This window comes from Magnolia sinica, chromosome 5 (assembly GCF_029962835.1).
Source record: "Magnolia sinica isolate HGM2019 chromosome 5, MsV1, whole genome shotgun sequence".
Taxonomy (NCBI): domain Eukaryota; kingdom Viridiplantae; phylum Streptophyta; class Magnoliopsida; order Magnoliales; family Magnoliaceae; genus Magnolia; species Magnolia sinica.
The window spans coordinates 58879207-58898213 of NC_080577.1; the positions used below are offsets into that span (position 1 = coordinate 58879207).

The 19007-nt window shown below is 39.9% G+C and overlaps 1 protein-coding gene across 2 annotated transcripts in view; it reads left to right on the forward strand.

The window, feature by feature from the left end:
* LOC131246065 (protease Do-like 10, mitochondrial) overlaps positions 1 to 19007 on the forward strand; it is a 100253-nt gene that overhangs the window by 59121 nt on the left and 22125 nt on the right. For both annotated transcript variants that reach the window (XM_058245924.1, XM_058245925.1), the window contains exons 3-6: positions 4210 to 4405; positions 5152 to 5411; positions 5512 to 5639; positions 6344 to 6547. In XM_058245924.1, the coding sequence (XP_058101907.1) occupies positions 4210 to 4405; positions 5152 to 5411; positions 5512 to 5639; positions 6344 to 6547 (788 nt within the window). The remainder of the gene's footprint in view (positions 1 to 4209; positions 4406 to 5151; positions 5412 to 5511; positions 5640 to 6343; positions 6548 to 19007) is intronic.

The window sequence follows — 19007 nt, forward strand, 5'->3', positions numbered from 1 at the left end:
CTACGTCTAGTAGTTACCCATTTCGCTACAACTTTCTTAACACTACAAAGATTACAAGTAAAAAAATGGAAATTTAGAAACTTAGTGTCGGCCGATTTTATAAGTGGGCCTTGGTCAAAGAAGGCTAAAGGGAAACGATTTTAACAAACAATCCTTTTGCAATGTTTTTGGACTCAAGTGGTAGAGGCGTTAAAAGCATCCGAGCCCTTAATCATTGTGTTGCGATTGGTAAACGGGGATGAGAAGTCTCCAATGGGTTACATATATGATACGATGGAGGGCGAAAAATAAGATCATAGACCATTTTAACTATAGAGAGCGTGATTATAACCCCATTATAGATATTATGGATAAAAGATGGGGCGGCCAAAGGTCATATCCATTGTATTTGGCTGCCTTCATCCTTCACCCAACATGTTTATTCGCTTCTCTTGATTCGACAGAAGCACATACTATAAGTATGGTTGGATTTATTGATGTGCTAAAAAGAATGATTCCAAATAGAGAAGAACAGGATAAGATCCCAGCTCTACTGAACTTCTATACAAAGAGTGAGGGCATATTCTCAAGGGATATCACTATCAGGCATTGGACAATGAAATTGCCCAGTAAGTAATATGAATGCCTCAGCTCTCTTAAAAATATTTTTTTACAATCTAACCTACAAAGTTTAACCTACTTAAATTGTTTTTCTCAGCTGACTGATGGGCTGCCTATGGAGTGGACCCAGACAGGAAAGATCCAACTCTAAAGAAGATGGCCATGAGGATTCTTGGACACATGTATTCTACCATCGGTTGCGAGCGCAAGTGGAGCATGTTCGAGGCAGTAAGTTTGGAAAGAAATCACCTTGAGCAAAAGAAACTCAATGACTTGGTCTTCATCCAATACAATCAGAAATTGCGATAACAATTCCAGACTAAGAAAGACAAGCCCGGTTTCTTTGACCCTTTTTGCTTAGATGAGCCGGATATAGATAACGAGTGGCTCGTGGAGACAAATGACCCGATATTTTGCTGACGAGGACTTGACAAGGACGCAAGTGGTAGATGTTGCATACGGATCGACACAAAGTACTACTTCCGCTCGAAGGCGAAGGAGAAGGGGTAGGTAGTAGTAGTCAACCCGTGGAAGAGATTGAGGAGATAAAAGAAGAATGAGATGATGAGCAGTCTGAAGATCCACCATTGGATATTGATGAAGTATTAGTACATATAGATGATGAAGAGACAGAAGAAGAAGAAGAAGTGTATGTGGAAGAAGGAGATGACTCTCATAATGACGGCGATGGTGACGATGGCGGTGGTGATCAAATGCCACAATGGCAAATAGATCAATGTATATAGTAGCAATATAGCATTTACCATTTAGTATTATTTTGTTAGTGACTTAGTGTATGACTTATTGAATTGTAAATTATATTTCCATTTTCTACAATTAATAGTAAATAAATAACTTCTTCATTTTGTTTACTTACTATGTGTTAATTGATATTTGTTAACTATATTGTCAAATGTTGATGACTTGATGTTTAATTCATTGTTTAATTGGTTTTATTTCACTCAAATATATTTTAAACATATAAAATTAGTTACCTAACTTTCTTTTATATATATATATATATATATATTCTTATTTTTCCCCTCTTGTTATGATTTTTTAAATTTTTTTTGAAAAAAAATTATGTGCAAGCATATGCGATATGACAACAATGCCCGAGATGAAGAACTAGGTTAGAAAAATCTACAAAACAGAAAACAAACAATGTTAGTAAATTCAAAAAAATACAAGCCCCAAACTAGGAACGCAACGAAAATCTATCCTAAACAAAAACAAAATAAAACCCTAAAAAAATTAGAAAAAAACAAAACCCTAGAAAAAATTTTGAAATTAAAAATCCTAGGTTAGAAAGTTCAGGAAAACCAAAAACCATAACCTAAAACAAGAATTAAACATACAAAAATAAAAAACCTTAATGTTTTCAACTCTAGTCCCCAACAACGGTGTCAAAAAACTTGTCAAACAATCCCAAATACAGGACTACGATGTAGTAATAACTCATTGAGACCAATGTCGATCCACAGGGAATGTGAGAACACAACTACAACTAGCCTAAAGTAAGGTCAAAATCTAAGAAATCCAGTGAATAAGATGGGTTAAAAACAATGATTAAGAAACACTAAGGATCCAAGGATCCACTTTTAGCAATCACAATGTCTAATTCATCAATTCATCTTTTATAACTCAATTAGAACTGAATTCCAATTCGCTCTAACCGGAAGATAATTCTGTTTAACCAATCACAAACATCCAACAAGGTCTGAGTTTAATTAAACGATTCTCTCATGAAGCACTCAGATATCAATCGTAGAGAATTTCAAATTATTTATTGTGCTCGGAAACTATAATAGATTAAGGAATTTTACATATCGATTCCTTCTCTAATCAAGAAAGCAATTGCACTTCAAAACATCCGATGTACCGTAGTTCACAACGGATCCAGAAATAAGCAACTCAAAGGCTTATAAAGTAATTCAAATCTATTTCAATTAAATAATCATCATTCAAATTTAATGTATGAATCAAACAAATTAAAACATTATAATAAACTAGAAGCTCCACCCCTTAGCCTTAGCTAAGAGATTAGCTAGACATAGCTAACTCTTAAATAACAGAAAATCTACTAGAACTTGGGAGGAAATTGAGGTGGGACGGTGTTGTTGATGCTCCACCCAAGTCCTCTCTCTCTCTCTCTCTCTCTCTCTCTCTCTCTCTCTCTCTCTCTCTCTCCAAGCCCTAAAAGTACATAAACACATCCTAAACAACCCTTTAAATAGATTAGATTTTCGGACTTTCGCGCCAATCCCCACCACCATCGGTCCATCCGTCGATCGATTGATCGATCAATGGTCTCCAATAACTTCCAGCAACCAGAATTTAAAAATCCGTTAACTGTCGATCGATTGAACCCTGTTCCTTGATCGATTGAACATACCAAAAATTGTCCAGCAAGCAATCCGAATAAATCAAGGGAGTTTCGATCGATCGAACCTAGTCCATCAAGCAATTGATGGCTCTATCAATTGATTGATAACTCTGTCGGTCGATTGACAGGATTTGTATTTCTGACCCTGCAGTTTCAGGATTTTATTTTCTAAGCCTTGAATTTTCAGGACTTCTTTTTCTTTGCTTTTTCACTTGTTTTCAAGCATTGTTCAACATTCCTTAGTTCTTCCTTTAATCTTCCACTCCACACGCTTTGATCATTGTTTCTTGAGCTTCAAATCTTGAAATGTTCCATTCTTCAATTCCTCCATCCTAATTCTTTCAAACTTTAATTTGACACTTTATGCACAAACTCGTCTTCCTACATGTAGAAAACATATCTGATTAGATCATTTTAATACTCGAATACACAGGAAAGGAATGCAATATAGGGGATAAATATGCAATATTTAGGCGTTATCACTTATTATGGTATTTTAGTATCAAATATTGTTAACTTTGTAACTCATTTACATACCATCAACATGTCCATCTTGAAGTTCCCATGCCTGTGTGTGTATATCCATGTTAGATAAGTTGCAATAACGGCACGTGAAAATTTCACGTCTAACTCCATTACATGATATTTTGACAAACCGTTTATTTTATTAACTCAACCTGCACTCTAATGTATGGATGAAAACCACTGTAGTCCAAATGGCTGACTTAAATTTCTTGAAGTGTAGTGAAATATGAATTCGTGCAGATGTTTGGGATGTGCTGTGGGTGATGCCGGCATCTATTGGGAGGCTATTTTCTTCTTCACATGGGGGTGAGGTCGGGAAGAAAGGGAGGATGCTTTGTAGGCTTTCTTTATCGGCACGTATTTGGGTGTTGTGGGGAGAGAGGAATAATCGATGCTTTTGCAATCAAAGCGGTCTAGTGTCGGAGGTCTTTAGAAGGGCTCAGTCAGATGTAATAGAATGGGCCTCAAATATAAAGGCTCTTTCTGAGTGTTCTCTCTCGTTTTCTGCTTGGTCTGCCTTGTAATTGACTCTCGTTTGCTTTTTGGCTTTTGCCTTTCTATTAATAAAATTATCATCTTTCACACGCACAAAAGTATAGTAGAAAGAAATAGTTGGAGGATGAGGTTTACCTAAGAGCACATGACTGATTGAATCTTCTGATTGATCTATATGATTTATATTCCTTCCTTGAATGCAGGTGGAGACAATATTTCTGTTACTAAAGGTGTTGTATCTAGAGTTGAACCAACGCAATATGTCCATGGTGCCACCCAGCTCATGGCTATACAGATCGATGCCGCCATCAATCCAGGGAACAGTGGAGGTCCTGCAATCATGGGTGACAAGGTTGCTGGAGTGGCTTTTCAAAACCTTTCAGGTGCGGAGAATATTGGGTGAGTTTTAAAATGAGTTATAATTACTGTAACTACTGTGCCTATTTTCTTTTCTCATTCTTTCATCATTTTAATCAATTGACCACAATTGTCCTATCACCATGTTCTACCAAACGTACTTATGCATTATTCCACTCTAGATTTTATTGTCTTGTTCAAAAAAGATTTAATATCATTCTCATGTAATATTGGATATATGAAATTAACAATCCAGACAAGAAAAGATGTTAGAACAAACCTTACATCGCTTATGCTTGATCATGTGAAGACAACATGTGTGGGCTCTTTCCGAATCAAATGAGATGTGCAGGATCTTTGGCAGGGTCATCTGGGAAAGAAAGGTTCTACTCTCCATTATTTTGGAACTCCCTTTCTCTTTTGTAATTTTCCCTTAAAAAAATTTTGTTTCCGGTATTCAGAGAAAATATGAAAACAAATATAGCCATATTTTTTCCATATTTTATTATTGCATCACTATGAGCTCATGATAGCATGGCAGTCATCCAAGGTTGTGCCATCGGGATACATGTCTGTGCCTTAATTACTATCTGGATTTCCAAATATTATTCTGGTATATGTTTTGAAAGTTACTTTATACCTTGGAATTTGAAAAGCCTGCCAAAAGTCTCAAGTAAGCATGTAAGTGAATGGAACTGTGTCAGTAGTTACATCATAACTTAAGCAGGCAGTGAATCTTTCTACCTTATAACTTTAGCATCCATTCATTTTTTATTTTTTTTTTGCAGGTATATAATACCCGTTCCCGTAATAAAACATTTTATAGCAGGCGTGGAGGAAACTGGAAAATATGTTGGATTTTGTTCAATGGGTTTGTCATGCCAGCCCACTGAAAATGTGCAGTTGAGAGAACACTTCCAGATGCGCCCTGAAATGACTGGGGTGCTTGTGAGCAAAATAAATCCTCTTTCAGATGCCCATAGATTGCTGAAGAAGGATGATATCGTCCTCACATTCGATGGTGTGCCTATAGCAAATGATGGGACAGGTAGGTAAACTAATATGCTATCTTTCTGTTTGTTCATTATTCATGGAAGTTTTGGTTTTTAGGTATGGTTTCCATTTATGTCATTTTTTACCACGCGCAGTTCCTTTTAGAAACAGAGAGCGCATAACGTTTGATCATCTAGTCTCTATGAAGAAACCCAATGAAACATCTCAGGTCAGGGTTTTGAGAGACGGAGTAGAGCATGAGTTCAGCATTATTCTCCGACCAGTAAGTCTGTTTTCTCATGTCTCTTGCTTGTTCCTAGTGAGTCCGTATTCACACACACACACACACACACACACAGGGCTGTACCTGGTACACACACACACACACACACACACACACACACACACACACACAGGGCTGTACCTGGTACGTCTGTGTATTTATGTCAGTGTGGATGCACTGTTGGTGACCCAAATTATTTATATGGTGGGTCACTCTGTCGAAGGGAGATACCCAAGATCTCCCCATTGAATGGTCCTCACCATCCACCGCTTCGGCCCCTACTATTGTAGACAATTGGTTATAGTTGTCCCTTTCCATTGGATGGCTAGGATCATCTGATACTGGATATATTGTGGCATGTCCATCTCATGATGGACCCACCAGATCCAATGGCTTAGGTCAGAACCATTGCTGGGTTGATTGCTGTTTCTTTTGATTGAGCATCACAGGGTACCTCATTTTGGTGTAGTACCCAAAAGTTGTTTGTCATTGTAATTATCAAGGGATTGAATATACAATTGATTCATGAAAAAGAGTTCCATACCGTGCTTCGAGGATATCTGTGGTATTATTTAAGCTGCTAACCTTTTGGACCTTCTAAGCAATAGCGAGATGTTGAAATTTCTGTCGAAAGTCTTTATCTATTAGGTGCATTGTGAAATGCTTGATTTGTAACTAACATGTGAACACTTGAAATTCTACAGTTACAGCCATTAGTTCCAGTTCATCAGTTCGACAAACTGCCAAGTTACTACATTTTTGCTGGTCTGGTTTTCATTCCACTGACTCAACCTTACCTTCATGAATATGGTGAGGACTGGTATAATACTTCTCCACGTCGATTGTGTGAACGTGCACTCCGAGAATTGCCCAGAAAGGCTGGTGAACAACTTGTCATTCTTTCTCAGGTATTCATGCCACTTGATCAAGTTTTTCTATTCCAAGTAGCCATTTCTCTTAGTTTCAGATGTTTAAAATTCTTCATGATATAGGGTTATGCGAAGCCCACATGCACCTCTACACAGCCACAGGTGCCCAGCTGGAACCATTCTGTGGACTTTCAAGCCATGCATCAGGTAGGCTGCACTATGTAGATGATCTGGCCCACACAGCAGGCCAGTCCACACATTGTGTCATGCCCCGAAATCTAGATACCCGAGTAGGCTACTTGAAACCCGAACTGATGTAGGACGGCCTAATCCAACCTTAAATGAACATGGTACTTGAAAGGGGCAGATTTATGCGATCTTAAAAAACAAATAAAATATCAGCCTTATACATCATAAACACAAGAAAGAAATAAGGTTAATATAGCATTGATTATGGCCATCCATCACAAACATGAAGTATTGAATTTTAAAATCTTAATTTAGTTAGATCCGGCGAAAGATAGAACTTTTGTCTTGCAATAGGTCCGTCTAACGATCCAAGTGGATTTCTAATCCAAAAAATAGGAATTTTCTGGATTGAAAAATCTAGAAAATTCAGAAAAAAATAATAATAATAAAATTGGTGGTTCTTCAAATTTAGGCATTGGGTGATAGGTTTTATGTGGGGATGAAAATCTGTTAAGATCTAATGATTTAGATTAAAGGAAACAAGATCGGCTTCTAGATTTAAAGATTTTAGGAGAAAATGAAGAGAATAGGGTCAAAGAAAAGGGTACCTTGAGAAAAGAAATAAGGAGAAAGAAGTAGAGGATGAGAAATCACTTCCCTGGGCCTCACGCCCTCTTCCACTCACTGGAAGTCGAAGACGAAATCGTCAGAAGCAAAAAGCTCTCTTTTTCTTTCATAAACATAACATAACATGCTTTAGGCTTAGGGCAACCTTTATAAATTCGTAATTACATGAAATTACCAAAATAGCCCCACTAAAAAAAGTTTTTTTAAAAAAAAATTTGCAAAAAAATTGTGCGCAAACTGTCTTAAAACTTAAATAAACCAAATGTTCCTAAACTAAATTCAAATTTAAGATGCCCAATGGGCCCCGATGATAGCGCCGTGAAGGTGGTGTAATGAAGGTAGGACGTGACGATCTAACGGTTCGATCACACCATCTCCGCGATCCAACGGTCCAAATGTCTCCTTTAAGCAACTTACACATGTCACGAACACGTGTAAAGTCTTAAACCTCTAGAGACCCGACCCGTATTCGTCATCTAATCACATTGACACGGGTAACGCACGCCTCCTACATTGATATACTTTGAATGGCCTGATGTCCGCATCAACTTCCCTCGGCTGAGAAGATCTCGACTCCAGTGAGATAAAATTCTTGTGCTTTCTAACAAATCTGGATCTAGTCGCTGCAACTCTGCTTCCGTTAACCATGTACAGTCGGATTATGGTCTGTTCTTTCACTTCACCAAGTACTTCTGAAATCCACCGTCTCGAGTGGAAACAATTTGCTCATCCACAATTCCTTCAATTTCTTCTCTTTTCTCAGGTATAGTAGGCATAGGTGGTGTGGGTTGGGAAGAAAATTCAGAAAGTGGCCAATGGTTTGGAACAAAATTAGGGTCTATGGGATGGCTTGAACAAGGCATTAGATCCTCCACATTGAATGTTGAACTAATCCCCATGCGAGGTGGAAGATCTATCACATACGCATTGGACCCAATTTTTTTCAGAATCTTAAATGGTCTAGTACTGCGTGCTTGTAACTTCTTAACGGTACCTTGTAGGAACTGTTCTGGCCTCATCCTAACCATTACATAATCACCCTCATTAAATTCTTGAAATCTACGATGTAAGTCAGCTGAATTTTTGTATTGTTCATTACTAGCATTTATCCGCCTCCTAATCTCTGCATGCAACTCATGAATATGATGGGAAAATGCATCAGCTGACTCTGAGGTCCTCTAAGTGACTGACATAGGTAACAAATCTATGGGTAGTCTAGGTTTGTAACCACTAACAATCTCGAATGGACTCATACTCGTAGACCTATTAACTGAACTGTTACATGCAAACTCGGTGACTGGCAGGACTAAGTCCCAAGTTTTAATGTGTTCACCCACCAAACATCGTAATAGATTTCCAAGACTTCGATTCACAACCTCAGTTTAGCCATCAGTTTGAGGATGGTAGGCAGACGAGAACTGGAGTCTCGTACCCATCATATGCCATAATGTCTTCCAAAAATAACTAGTAAACCAGACATCCCTGTCAGACACTATGGTCTTAGGCAAACCATGTAATCGAACTACCCCCTCAAAGAAAATCTTGGCTATTTTGGACGTATCTAAGGTTTTAGAACAAGCGAGAAAGTGGGCCATTTTTGAGAAACGGTCCACAACCACAAAAATGGAATCGTGCTTTTTAATTGTCTTGGGAAGTCCAAGTACGAAATCCATACTAAAGTCTTGCCACGGTGTATGTGGCACTGGTAATGGCGTGTACAATCCAGTATTCTGCTTCTTCTGTTTTGCCAGTTGACATGTTTGACATTGCCCTAAAATTTTGGCTACGTCTCGCTTGAGACTTGGCCAATAAAATTGATCCTCCACTAGGGTGATGGTCTTATCTCGACCAAAATGGCCAGCAATACCTCCAGCATGAAGCTCCCAAACAAGGAAATCCCAGAGGAAAGTGCGGGGAATACAAAGTCGGTCTCATTTGAAAAGGAAACCATCTTTCAGCACGAACTCACCCGAACTATGCTGGGCACCTGAGAGTGACATGTATGTTCTCTCAAAATCTGGACACATGGGATGCTCATCTTTCAATTGCTCAAACCCGACAACTTCTACACTCAAGGAGTTGAGCAGTGTCACTCTCCTACTAAGGGCATCGGCTGGTTTGTTCTCGATCCCGGATTTATGTTTCAGGACAAATGAATATTCCTGAAGAAACGCTGTCCATTTGGCATGCCTTGGGTTAAACTTCTTTTGGGAATTCAAATACCTCAAAGCCTCTTGATCAGAATACAAGACAAATTCTTGCGGTAGAAGATAGTGACGCCAATGACGTAGTGACTACACTACCGCATAAAATTCTTTGTCATAGGTGGAATACTTTTGTTTTGCCTCATTCAGTTTCTCACTGAAATAAGTAACTGGATGACCCTCTTGGCTTAGTACTCCTCCTATACTTACGCCTGAAGCATCACACGCTACTTCAAAGACTTTAGAAAAATCTGGAAGACGCAAGACGGGAGCTTCTATCATCTTGCCCTTAATATTTTTGAATGCCTTAGTTGCGGCCTTAGACCATATGAACTCTCCCTTTTTAATGCAATCAGTAATGGGAGCCATAATGGTGCTAAACTCTCGAATGAACCGACGATAAAATGTGGCTAAGCCATGAAAGCTTCTCGCATCATGTATGTTCCGCGGTTCAGGCCAGTCAACTATGGCCTTGACTTTTTTTGGATCTGCTCATATCCCTATAGACGACACTATGAACCCTAAGAAGACGACTCTATCAGACAAGAACGAACATTTCTTAAGGTTCGCACATTACCTCTCCGCCCTCAGCACACAACAGACCTGCTTCAAGTGGTCAAGATGCAGCTCTTTAATGGTACTATATATGAGTATGTCATCAAAATAAACCACTACGAACTTCCCCATAAAGGGTCTCAAAACCTGGGTCATCACACGCATAAAAATACTGGGTGCATTAGTCAAGCCAAAGGACCTGACCAATCACTCGTACAACCCATCCTTCGTCTTGAAGGCTGTCTTCCACTCATCTCCTGGGCGTATGCGTATCTGGTGATACTCGCTCTTGAAGTCTATCTTGGAAAAAATGGTGGATTTGGCCATCATGTCTAACATATCATCAAGTCTCTGTATCGGGAACCGATACTTGATCGTGATCTTATTAATGGCCCTACTATCCACACACATTTCCCACGTACCATCTTTCTTAGGCGTTAATAGCGTCGAAACGGCATATGGACTCGTGCTCTCATGGATGAAACCTTTTCGCAGGAGCTCATTTACCTGCCTATGCAACTCTGCATGCTCTGCAGGATTCATCTTGTAATGAGGAAGGTTCGGTAAAGTAGACCCCGGGATAAGATCAATGGCTTGCTGGATGTCCTGCATAGGTGGAAGCTCATCTAGTAAATCCTCAGGGAATACATCATTTTACTCTTTAAAAACCGAAGTCACTTCAGGGGGTAACTCTACATGAACCTTGGGTGTAACTTCCCTAGCCATTAGGGCGTACACCGTCGAATCATCCTCTGTCTCTTTCTCAAACTCTTTTGCATTTATGAATAGAGACATCGGAATAGATTTCCTCACATCCTTCCTTGACTCACTCGTTTTCACATTCCTAGTCTTGTCCGTGTGGCTCTTGGGTGGCAACGGATTAATCTTGATTTTCTTGTCCTCTGCGTGAATGTACACACATTCGAGTGACCAAAAATCATGACATCTCTATCATATAACCACGGCCTCCCTAGAATGATGTGACCTACATCCATAGGTAAAACATTACACCTACATCCATAGGTAAAACATTACACCACAACATGTCTCTATATGAACCGATTTGGATGGGGATTAAATACTGTTGGGACACAGGCATAGAAGACGTGTCAACCCAAGAAACCTTGTAGGGTTGAGGGTGAGGGATGGGCTTCAAACCCAAACAAGTGACTGTGATAGCGGAGACAAAGTTGGTGCAACTACCACTATCCACGATGAATTTGCAATTTTTGTCACCGCTCTTGATAAACGTGTAGAAAATTGTGCTTCTGCGCCAATCATCACTCTCTTTGGCCTGCGCTAAAGCACATCTGACTACAACTAGTGGTGCAGTCTCTGGTTCTTCTTCTCATAATCACTAGCACCTATCTCTGGGTGATATTCCTCAACTTCATAATCACCCATGTCATCTGCATTTTCATTTGACTCATCTATGACTAAGGCTTTCCCACGAGTCTTTGCCGTGCATTGGTATGCGAAATGACCTATATCTCCGCACTCATAACATCTCAAGTGACTACCACTGCTAGGATTGGCACCAAGGACACCTTTGCTCTTATCATCCTTAGGCTTAGGTGGTGCACTAGCCCGCGCCCTAGGCTAACTTCCAATGTTAGGTTTGATTCCCTGAAAACTAGATCTAACAGTAGAGTCTCGGGACTCAAAGCGCCTCGTAACAGGAGACTTTAGGTAAAGATCTAACTCCTGTACAACTTGGTAAGCCTAATCCAAGTCACCCACTGCATGGGTCATAAGCTCACGCTGTAGATCCATGCGAAGACCCACCTTGAAACGCGTCAGCGTCACTAAGGGATTCTCCTGAATATCACACCGCATCATATATTCCTCAAATTTTGCGATGTAATCTGCAACCGATAAAAATCCTTGGTGTGCCATTGATCTTGGAGCTTTTGACGGTAAGAGAGGAAGATATTTTTCCTTTAATAACTCGATCTTTACTCAATGCGCTACTGGGACACCTCCTGATCTCTCGATCCTATGCTCTGTATTTGTCCAAAACAATTTAGCTTGACCCACAAGTTTCATCTTTGCAAACCGCACTTGTTGGTTCTCAGACATCTCATATCATTCGAAATAATGGTTCATGTCCGCTAACCAATCAAAGAATGCTTTTGGGTCAAGACGCCCATTAAAACTAGGAGTATTTACTTTAACACTTTTTAATACCCTCTCATCGACATCATAACGGTCTTAATACTCGACAGCGGGCTGCAGATATCGCGCCCCTCCACGGCCTACCCCTCGCCCACTTGCTCCATGACTTCTACCACGATTTTCCACCCGTTCCTCAACTACTCCCCCTACGTGAGACTGTTCATCTCCTCCAATGTCGGAGATTTCTCTTAGGGACGCTTTAATCTGATCTATGGCGGCCAAATGTTCCTAGATTGCACCTCAATGGCGGCCATGTGTTGGTTAATCGTGTTCATCATCTCAGTCATCTGTTCCATATTGAAAATCGGGTGTAGACCAAATCCTCTACCAATCCAAGTGAGCATACACAATAAGACTCAACTTAGGTTTCCTAAAACATGACTCTAAGAGATTGTTTTGACACAAGATTATGGACACCGATAATCCTAATCTTTAGAATGATGCAAATGTGGAAAATTTCAGATCTAGACTTTTATCTCTTTTTTTTTTCTTTTTTTTTTTTTCTTTTTTTTGCAAATCTGAAAATTTCAGATCTAGACTCTATTTGCGATGCATGAAACCCTAGAAAAAAAATAAAATAAAAATCTAGACTCTTGATAACACGATCTAAGAAGACCCAATGCAAGAAACCTAGCTTTGATACCAATAATTGATATAGGACGGCCTAATCCAACCTTAAATGAACATGGTATTTGAAAGGGGCAGATTTATGCAATCTTAAAAAACAAATAAAATATCAGCCTTATACATCATAAACACAAGAAAGAAATAAGGTTAATATAGCATTGATTATGGTCATCCATCACAAACACGAAGTATTGAATTTTAAAATCTGAATTTAGATCCGGCGAAAGATAGAACTTTCGTCTTGCAATAAGTCCGTCTAACGATCCAAGTGGATTTTCTAATCCAAAAAATAAGAATTTTCTGGATTGGGAAATCTAGAAAATTCCGAAAACAAAATTGGTGGTTCTTCAAATTTAGGCTTTGGGTGATGGGTTTTATGTGGGGATAAAAATCTGTTGAGATCTAATGATTTAGATTAAAGGAAACAAGATCGGCTTCTAGATCTAAAGATTTTAGGAGAAATGGAAGAGAATAGGGTTAAAGAAAATAGTACCTTGAGAAAAGAAAGAAGAAGCAAGAAGTAGACGATGAGAAATCACTTCCCTAGGCGTCACGCCCTCTTCTACTCACTGGAAGTCGAAGACGAAATCGTCAGAAGCAAAAAAGCTCTCTTTTTCTCTCACAAACATAACATAACTTGCTTTAGGCTTAGGGCAACCTTTATAAATTCGTAATTACATGAAATTACCAAAATACCCCTATTAAAAAAAGCTTTAAAAAAAAGAAATTCGCATAAAAATTGTACGCAAACTGTCTTAAAACTTAAATAAACCAAATGTTCCTAAACTAAATTCAAATTTAAGATGCTCGATGGGCCCCGATGATAGCGTCGTGAATGTGGCATAATGAAGATGGGCCGTAACGATCCAACGGTCCAACCACTCACTCAAGGATCCTCTAATGCAACTATATGCGTCTAAATGAGATTACATGATTCTATATGACTATATATGAGGGAAACTACACAACACTACTAAAATTCCAGCAACATGGCTGCCTAAAGAGTTTGTTAACAGAAAATTCAGCCATGAAAATTGGGGATTTTCTAACAACAAAAATTCAGCAGTCCATGTTGTGAATGATGGGTCCTAAACAACACTATATGATGAAATTTGATGCAAAATAAACGTGAAAAGACTAAACCCTAAACATGCAATGCATTCCCCTATGAAAACCCTAAGCTTTGATGCATGACATGAAAATTAAGTATGATATGCAAGATATCGGGCTTTAGATCACACTAATTTTAGAATCATCACAAAAATTCCACATCACACAAAGTCAAGCATTCAACAAGGGGAATCTACGAGGGTCCAAGCCTACACATGTTAGGGCTGAATCAATTAAAATTATAGACCAAACAATGCTCAAATGATAATAGATTCATCCACACATGCAAAGGATTACTTCTCAATCCAAGGGATTCACATGTTTCAAATCGGAAAAACCTAGGGTTTGCAAAAGTAGAATAGGACTTAGGAATTAGGATTATCTAGGGTTAAGGTGAGATGAGTGAAAGAGAGGCGAGAGAACCTGTAATCAGTCCACACGTGTGGACAACAAGTTGGACTGACTCATGTGCGTGGATTACTGCCCGCACGTGTGTGGGGCCCAAAACCCAAAAAAGGGCCAAGTAGGGGTTGGTCGGCTAGGGATGGGCCAGCCACACACCAAGTTTTAGGGCAATCGAGTGACTGGTTTGAGCACGGTGCTCCGCCGAAGTTTCGGCCCTCCTGTAGGGCCTGATTCTGGAAATCTATTGGAGAGAAGGATTGGTTGCAAAATAAAGGTGGATTTGAAGAGTGGATGGCTGTGGGAGATGATGAATATAAAGGGTAGGAGATGGGGGCGATTTAGGATGGATGTGGCTTCGCACCACGGTAGTTAGCCCTTCAAAGAAGAGAGGGTTTCGCACCCAATTGGATTTCTACAACTTAGAATTAGAGAAGCAGAAAAACGCAGAATTTTATTAATAATATTCAATGAATAAAAACCTACAAGGGGTTGCCTATTTATAAGAAAACCCTATACCCCAAAAGTCGCACCATGTGCGCACACTATTACTTAAAGACGAAGTAACAAAAAATAACAACTAATCAAAGCAATCTAAACCATTCATGATGTTCCTAATAATGATATTAAGCAAAACTCAAAGTTGTAGATCATCTATGGTAGTGGGCCACGATCATGAGATCTAATGGTGGGATCCACATGGTGATCGGGTCCACCCTAAGGAACCAAAACACAGTCCTCTAAGTAGGAAGACCTCCATGGACATCGTCATCGATCTAGATCGAAGGTGTTGCCCTCCTTGCGTACATGCGTAGGGGGGCGTGCGTGTGCGCGAGATGTCCCCATCATGACGCCAATGACATAGTGACTGCACTACCGCCTAAAATTCTTTGTCATAGGTAGGGGTGGGCAACGAGCTGAGTCGAGTCGAGGTAGGCCAAGCTGTACTCGAGCTCGGCCTCGAGCTCAACATTGAAGCTTGGCTTGTTTGTCAAAGCTGTCGAGTCGAGTTCGAGTCGAGCTAGTGGTTTGAGTCGAGTCGAGTTTACCTCGAGTCGAGCTCGAGCTTGTTGGGTGAGAGAGTAATGGATTTTGTTCTTGATCCTCCTCCATTGATTTAGAAGGGAAGCTAAATTAAAAAATTTTGAAGAGGCATTTCACATGACGCTCCACCAAGCGAAATTCATTTTTGGGTTGGCCTAGTAACCAAAACAGGGTGTAGTCCATCTTTCAGCAATCCAGAAAATCCATCTGTGTGGGCCCTATGATAGAAGAACCATGGACCAAAAGCATCCTCAATTGTATGTTCTGAATTACCCATCATCAAGGCCATACTTTCCAATGGATAGGATTTTGAACAGACCTGGGACCACAGAAAAGTGGGACCCACTTGTATTGTTGTTGCTCAGACAAAAGCGCAGTTTCTGTTACCTTGTAGATGATCCGAGGACTTGTAGCTCACAACATATTCAAGAAGGATATGTCTATTCATGTGAGTGCTCCATACAATATACCATTTTGGATTCAAGAGATCGTCAACATCAACATTAAACTCTTCGCTGCGGGGGTGAAAGCAAAGAGATCCCACTTCAACTTTCTCCGCATTCCCCACAACTTTAATATATTTATTAATCGAGCCGAGTCAAGCTCGAGTTCGAGCTTCGAGTCGAGTCGAGTTGAAATGCCCCTTGGTCAAACTCAACTCGAGCTTCAAATAATTAGCTTGACTCGGCCCAAATCGGCCATTCAAGCCGAGTCAATCCGAGCTGACTCGAGCCGAGTCGAGCGAGTTTTTCGAGCTAGCTCGACTCGTGAACAACCCTAGTCATAGGTGAAATATCTTTGTTTCTCCTTATTCAATTTCTCAATGAAATAGGCAACTGGATGACCTTCTTGGCTTAGTAATCTTCCTATACCTACACCCAAAGCATCACACGCTACTTCAATGACTTTAGAAAAATCTGGAAGACGCATGACGGGAGCGTCCATCATTTTGCCCTTAATATCTTTGAACGCCTTAGCTGCGGCCTTAAACCATTGAACTCTCCCTTTTTAATGCAATCAGTAATGGGAGCCATAATTGTGCTAAATCCTTGAATGAACTAACAATAAAATGTGGCTAAGCCATGAAAGCTTCTCACATCATGTATACTCCTCGGTTCAAGCTAGTCAACTATGGCTTTGACTTTTTCTAGATATGCTCACATCCCTACGGATGAAATTATGAACCCTGAGAAGAAAACCCTATCAAATATGAAAGAACATTTCTTAATGTTTGCACAGAACATCTCCGCCCTAAGGACACTACAGACATGCCTCAAGTAGTCGAGATACAGCTCTTTAGTGATACTACATATGAGTATGTCATCAAAATAAACCATTAAGAACTTCCCCGTGAAAGGTCTCAAAATTTGGGTCATCACATGCATAAAAGTGCTGGGTGCATTAGTCAAGCTAAAGGGCATGACCAACCACTCGGCACTCGTACAACTCAGCCTTCGTCTTGAAAGTTGTCTTCCACTCATCTCTTAGGCATATGCGTATCTGGTGATACCCGCTCTTGAGGTCTATCTTGGAAAAAATTGTAAACATGGCCATCATGTCCAACATACCATCAAGCCTCGGTTTCGAAAATCGATACTTGACCGTGATCTTATTAATGGCCCTTAGGGGTGTACATGAACCAAGCTAGCTCGCTCGACTTAACTCGAAAAAGCTCGATTCGAAGCTGAGTTCGAGCCGAGTCGAGCTGATTTTTTTAGCTTGAAAATGAGTTCGAGCTAGCCCCAGCTCGACTCCACTCGGATCAAACCCAACTCAAATCGAACTAGTTCAGTGACTCAGTTACTTTGATATTGATGTTGCTCACCAAGTGTTTGATGAAATGACACAACGAAGTGTGGCTGGTGGCAAGGAAGGTATGTATATGAAACAAATACCCTTTTTTTTTCTTAATTTTTATGTTGCTTAAAAGGTGTTTGATAAAATACCTGTAAAACCACTGCTATTATTTTACATACAGTGAGATTTTGAAGGTGCAGTCCATATGTTTGTGAAAATGTTGCACAAGCGAACTCGACTCGATCTTGGCTCGAACTGGCCTGAGCTGCTGACCGGGCCAGTTAGGCTCGAGGATCGAGCCGAGCCGAGTTCGTGCTAGGTCAACTAGTGGCCGAGCCGAGTCGAGTTGAGGTCAACTTGACTCGGTGTACACCCCTAATGGCCCTACTGTCCACACACATTCACCACGTACCATCTTTCTTAGGCATTAATAGCGCTAGTGCAGCACACGGACTCATGCTCTCCTGGCTGAAACCCTTTCGCAAGAGCTCATCTACCTGCCTATTCAACTCTGCATGCTCTGCAAGGTTCATCCTATAATTAGGAAGGTTCGGTAAAGAAGACCCCGGGACAAGATCAATGGCATGTTGGATGTCCCGCACAGGTGGAAGCTCATCCGGTAAATCCTCGGGGAATACATCATTATACTCCTCTAGAACCGGGGTCACCTCAAGGGGTAACTCTACATGAACCTCAGGTGTAACTTCTCTAGCCATTAGGGCGTTCACCGTTGAATCCTTCTCAGTCTCTTTCTCAAACTCTTTTACATTTATGATATGCAGAGACTTCAGATTGGATTTTCCTCTCTTCTTTCCTTGACTAACTCTTTTTCACATCCTTAGCCTCGTCCGTGGGGCTCTTGGGTGGCAACAGATTAATCTTGATTTTCTTGCCCTCATGCGTGAATGTACACATTCGAGCGACAAAAAATCGTAACATCTCTATCGTATAACCAGTGTTCCCATTATCGGCGAATTGTCGATAATATCGTCTATAATTTTGGTGTCGCCGGCTTAGTGACACCCAAACGCCCTTTTTTTCATTTCTCTTCTAATTTTCGAGACAATATCGGCGATATTTCGCCGAAAATGATGATTTGAATTTATTGCGATAAAATCGCCTACCTACCTCTTCTCGCAGATTAAATCGATAAATATCAGGAGTTTTAACTGGTTTCTGACGCAATTATCAACAGACAACTCTTTGCAAAAAAAAAAAAATCAGGAAAAAGAGAAAAATTAACAACCTAGATATCGACAATCCAACTTTAGATCTTACTTGGGGAGACGATTTCAGCAATTCCATGTTTACAGGAAAGAGTTATTATGGAAGGGTGCTTGAGGCGGCCGAGTTAGGGTTTTGAAGGAGGTCCTTCGTTCGAGGGCTTTTTGTTTCTAACTTTACTTTTAAGTTCGGTTTAAAATGCGAGTTTTGTACCATTAATAAAAATGGTTCACCACCACTTTACATATAAAAAACTTCCAGTTAACTTTTAAGTCATGTCTTAGAGTGTAAGTTTTCCACCATTAATAAGAACAGTTCACCGCCACTTGGCATAAAATTTTAACAATCAACTTATCTTTTAAATTATTTCAAACTATAAGTTTTACACCATTTACTTAGAATGTGTCACCACCATTTTACAATAAAATTTTACATTTCAAAGAAAACCTTATTAAAAAAAAAGGATACAAAGTAGATGGGATTGAATGGTTGGATAAATGGATGGGATGGATGGATGGATATTTGAATGATTGAATGGGATGGAT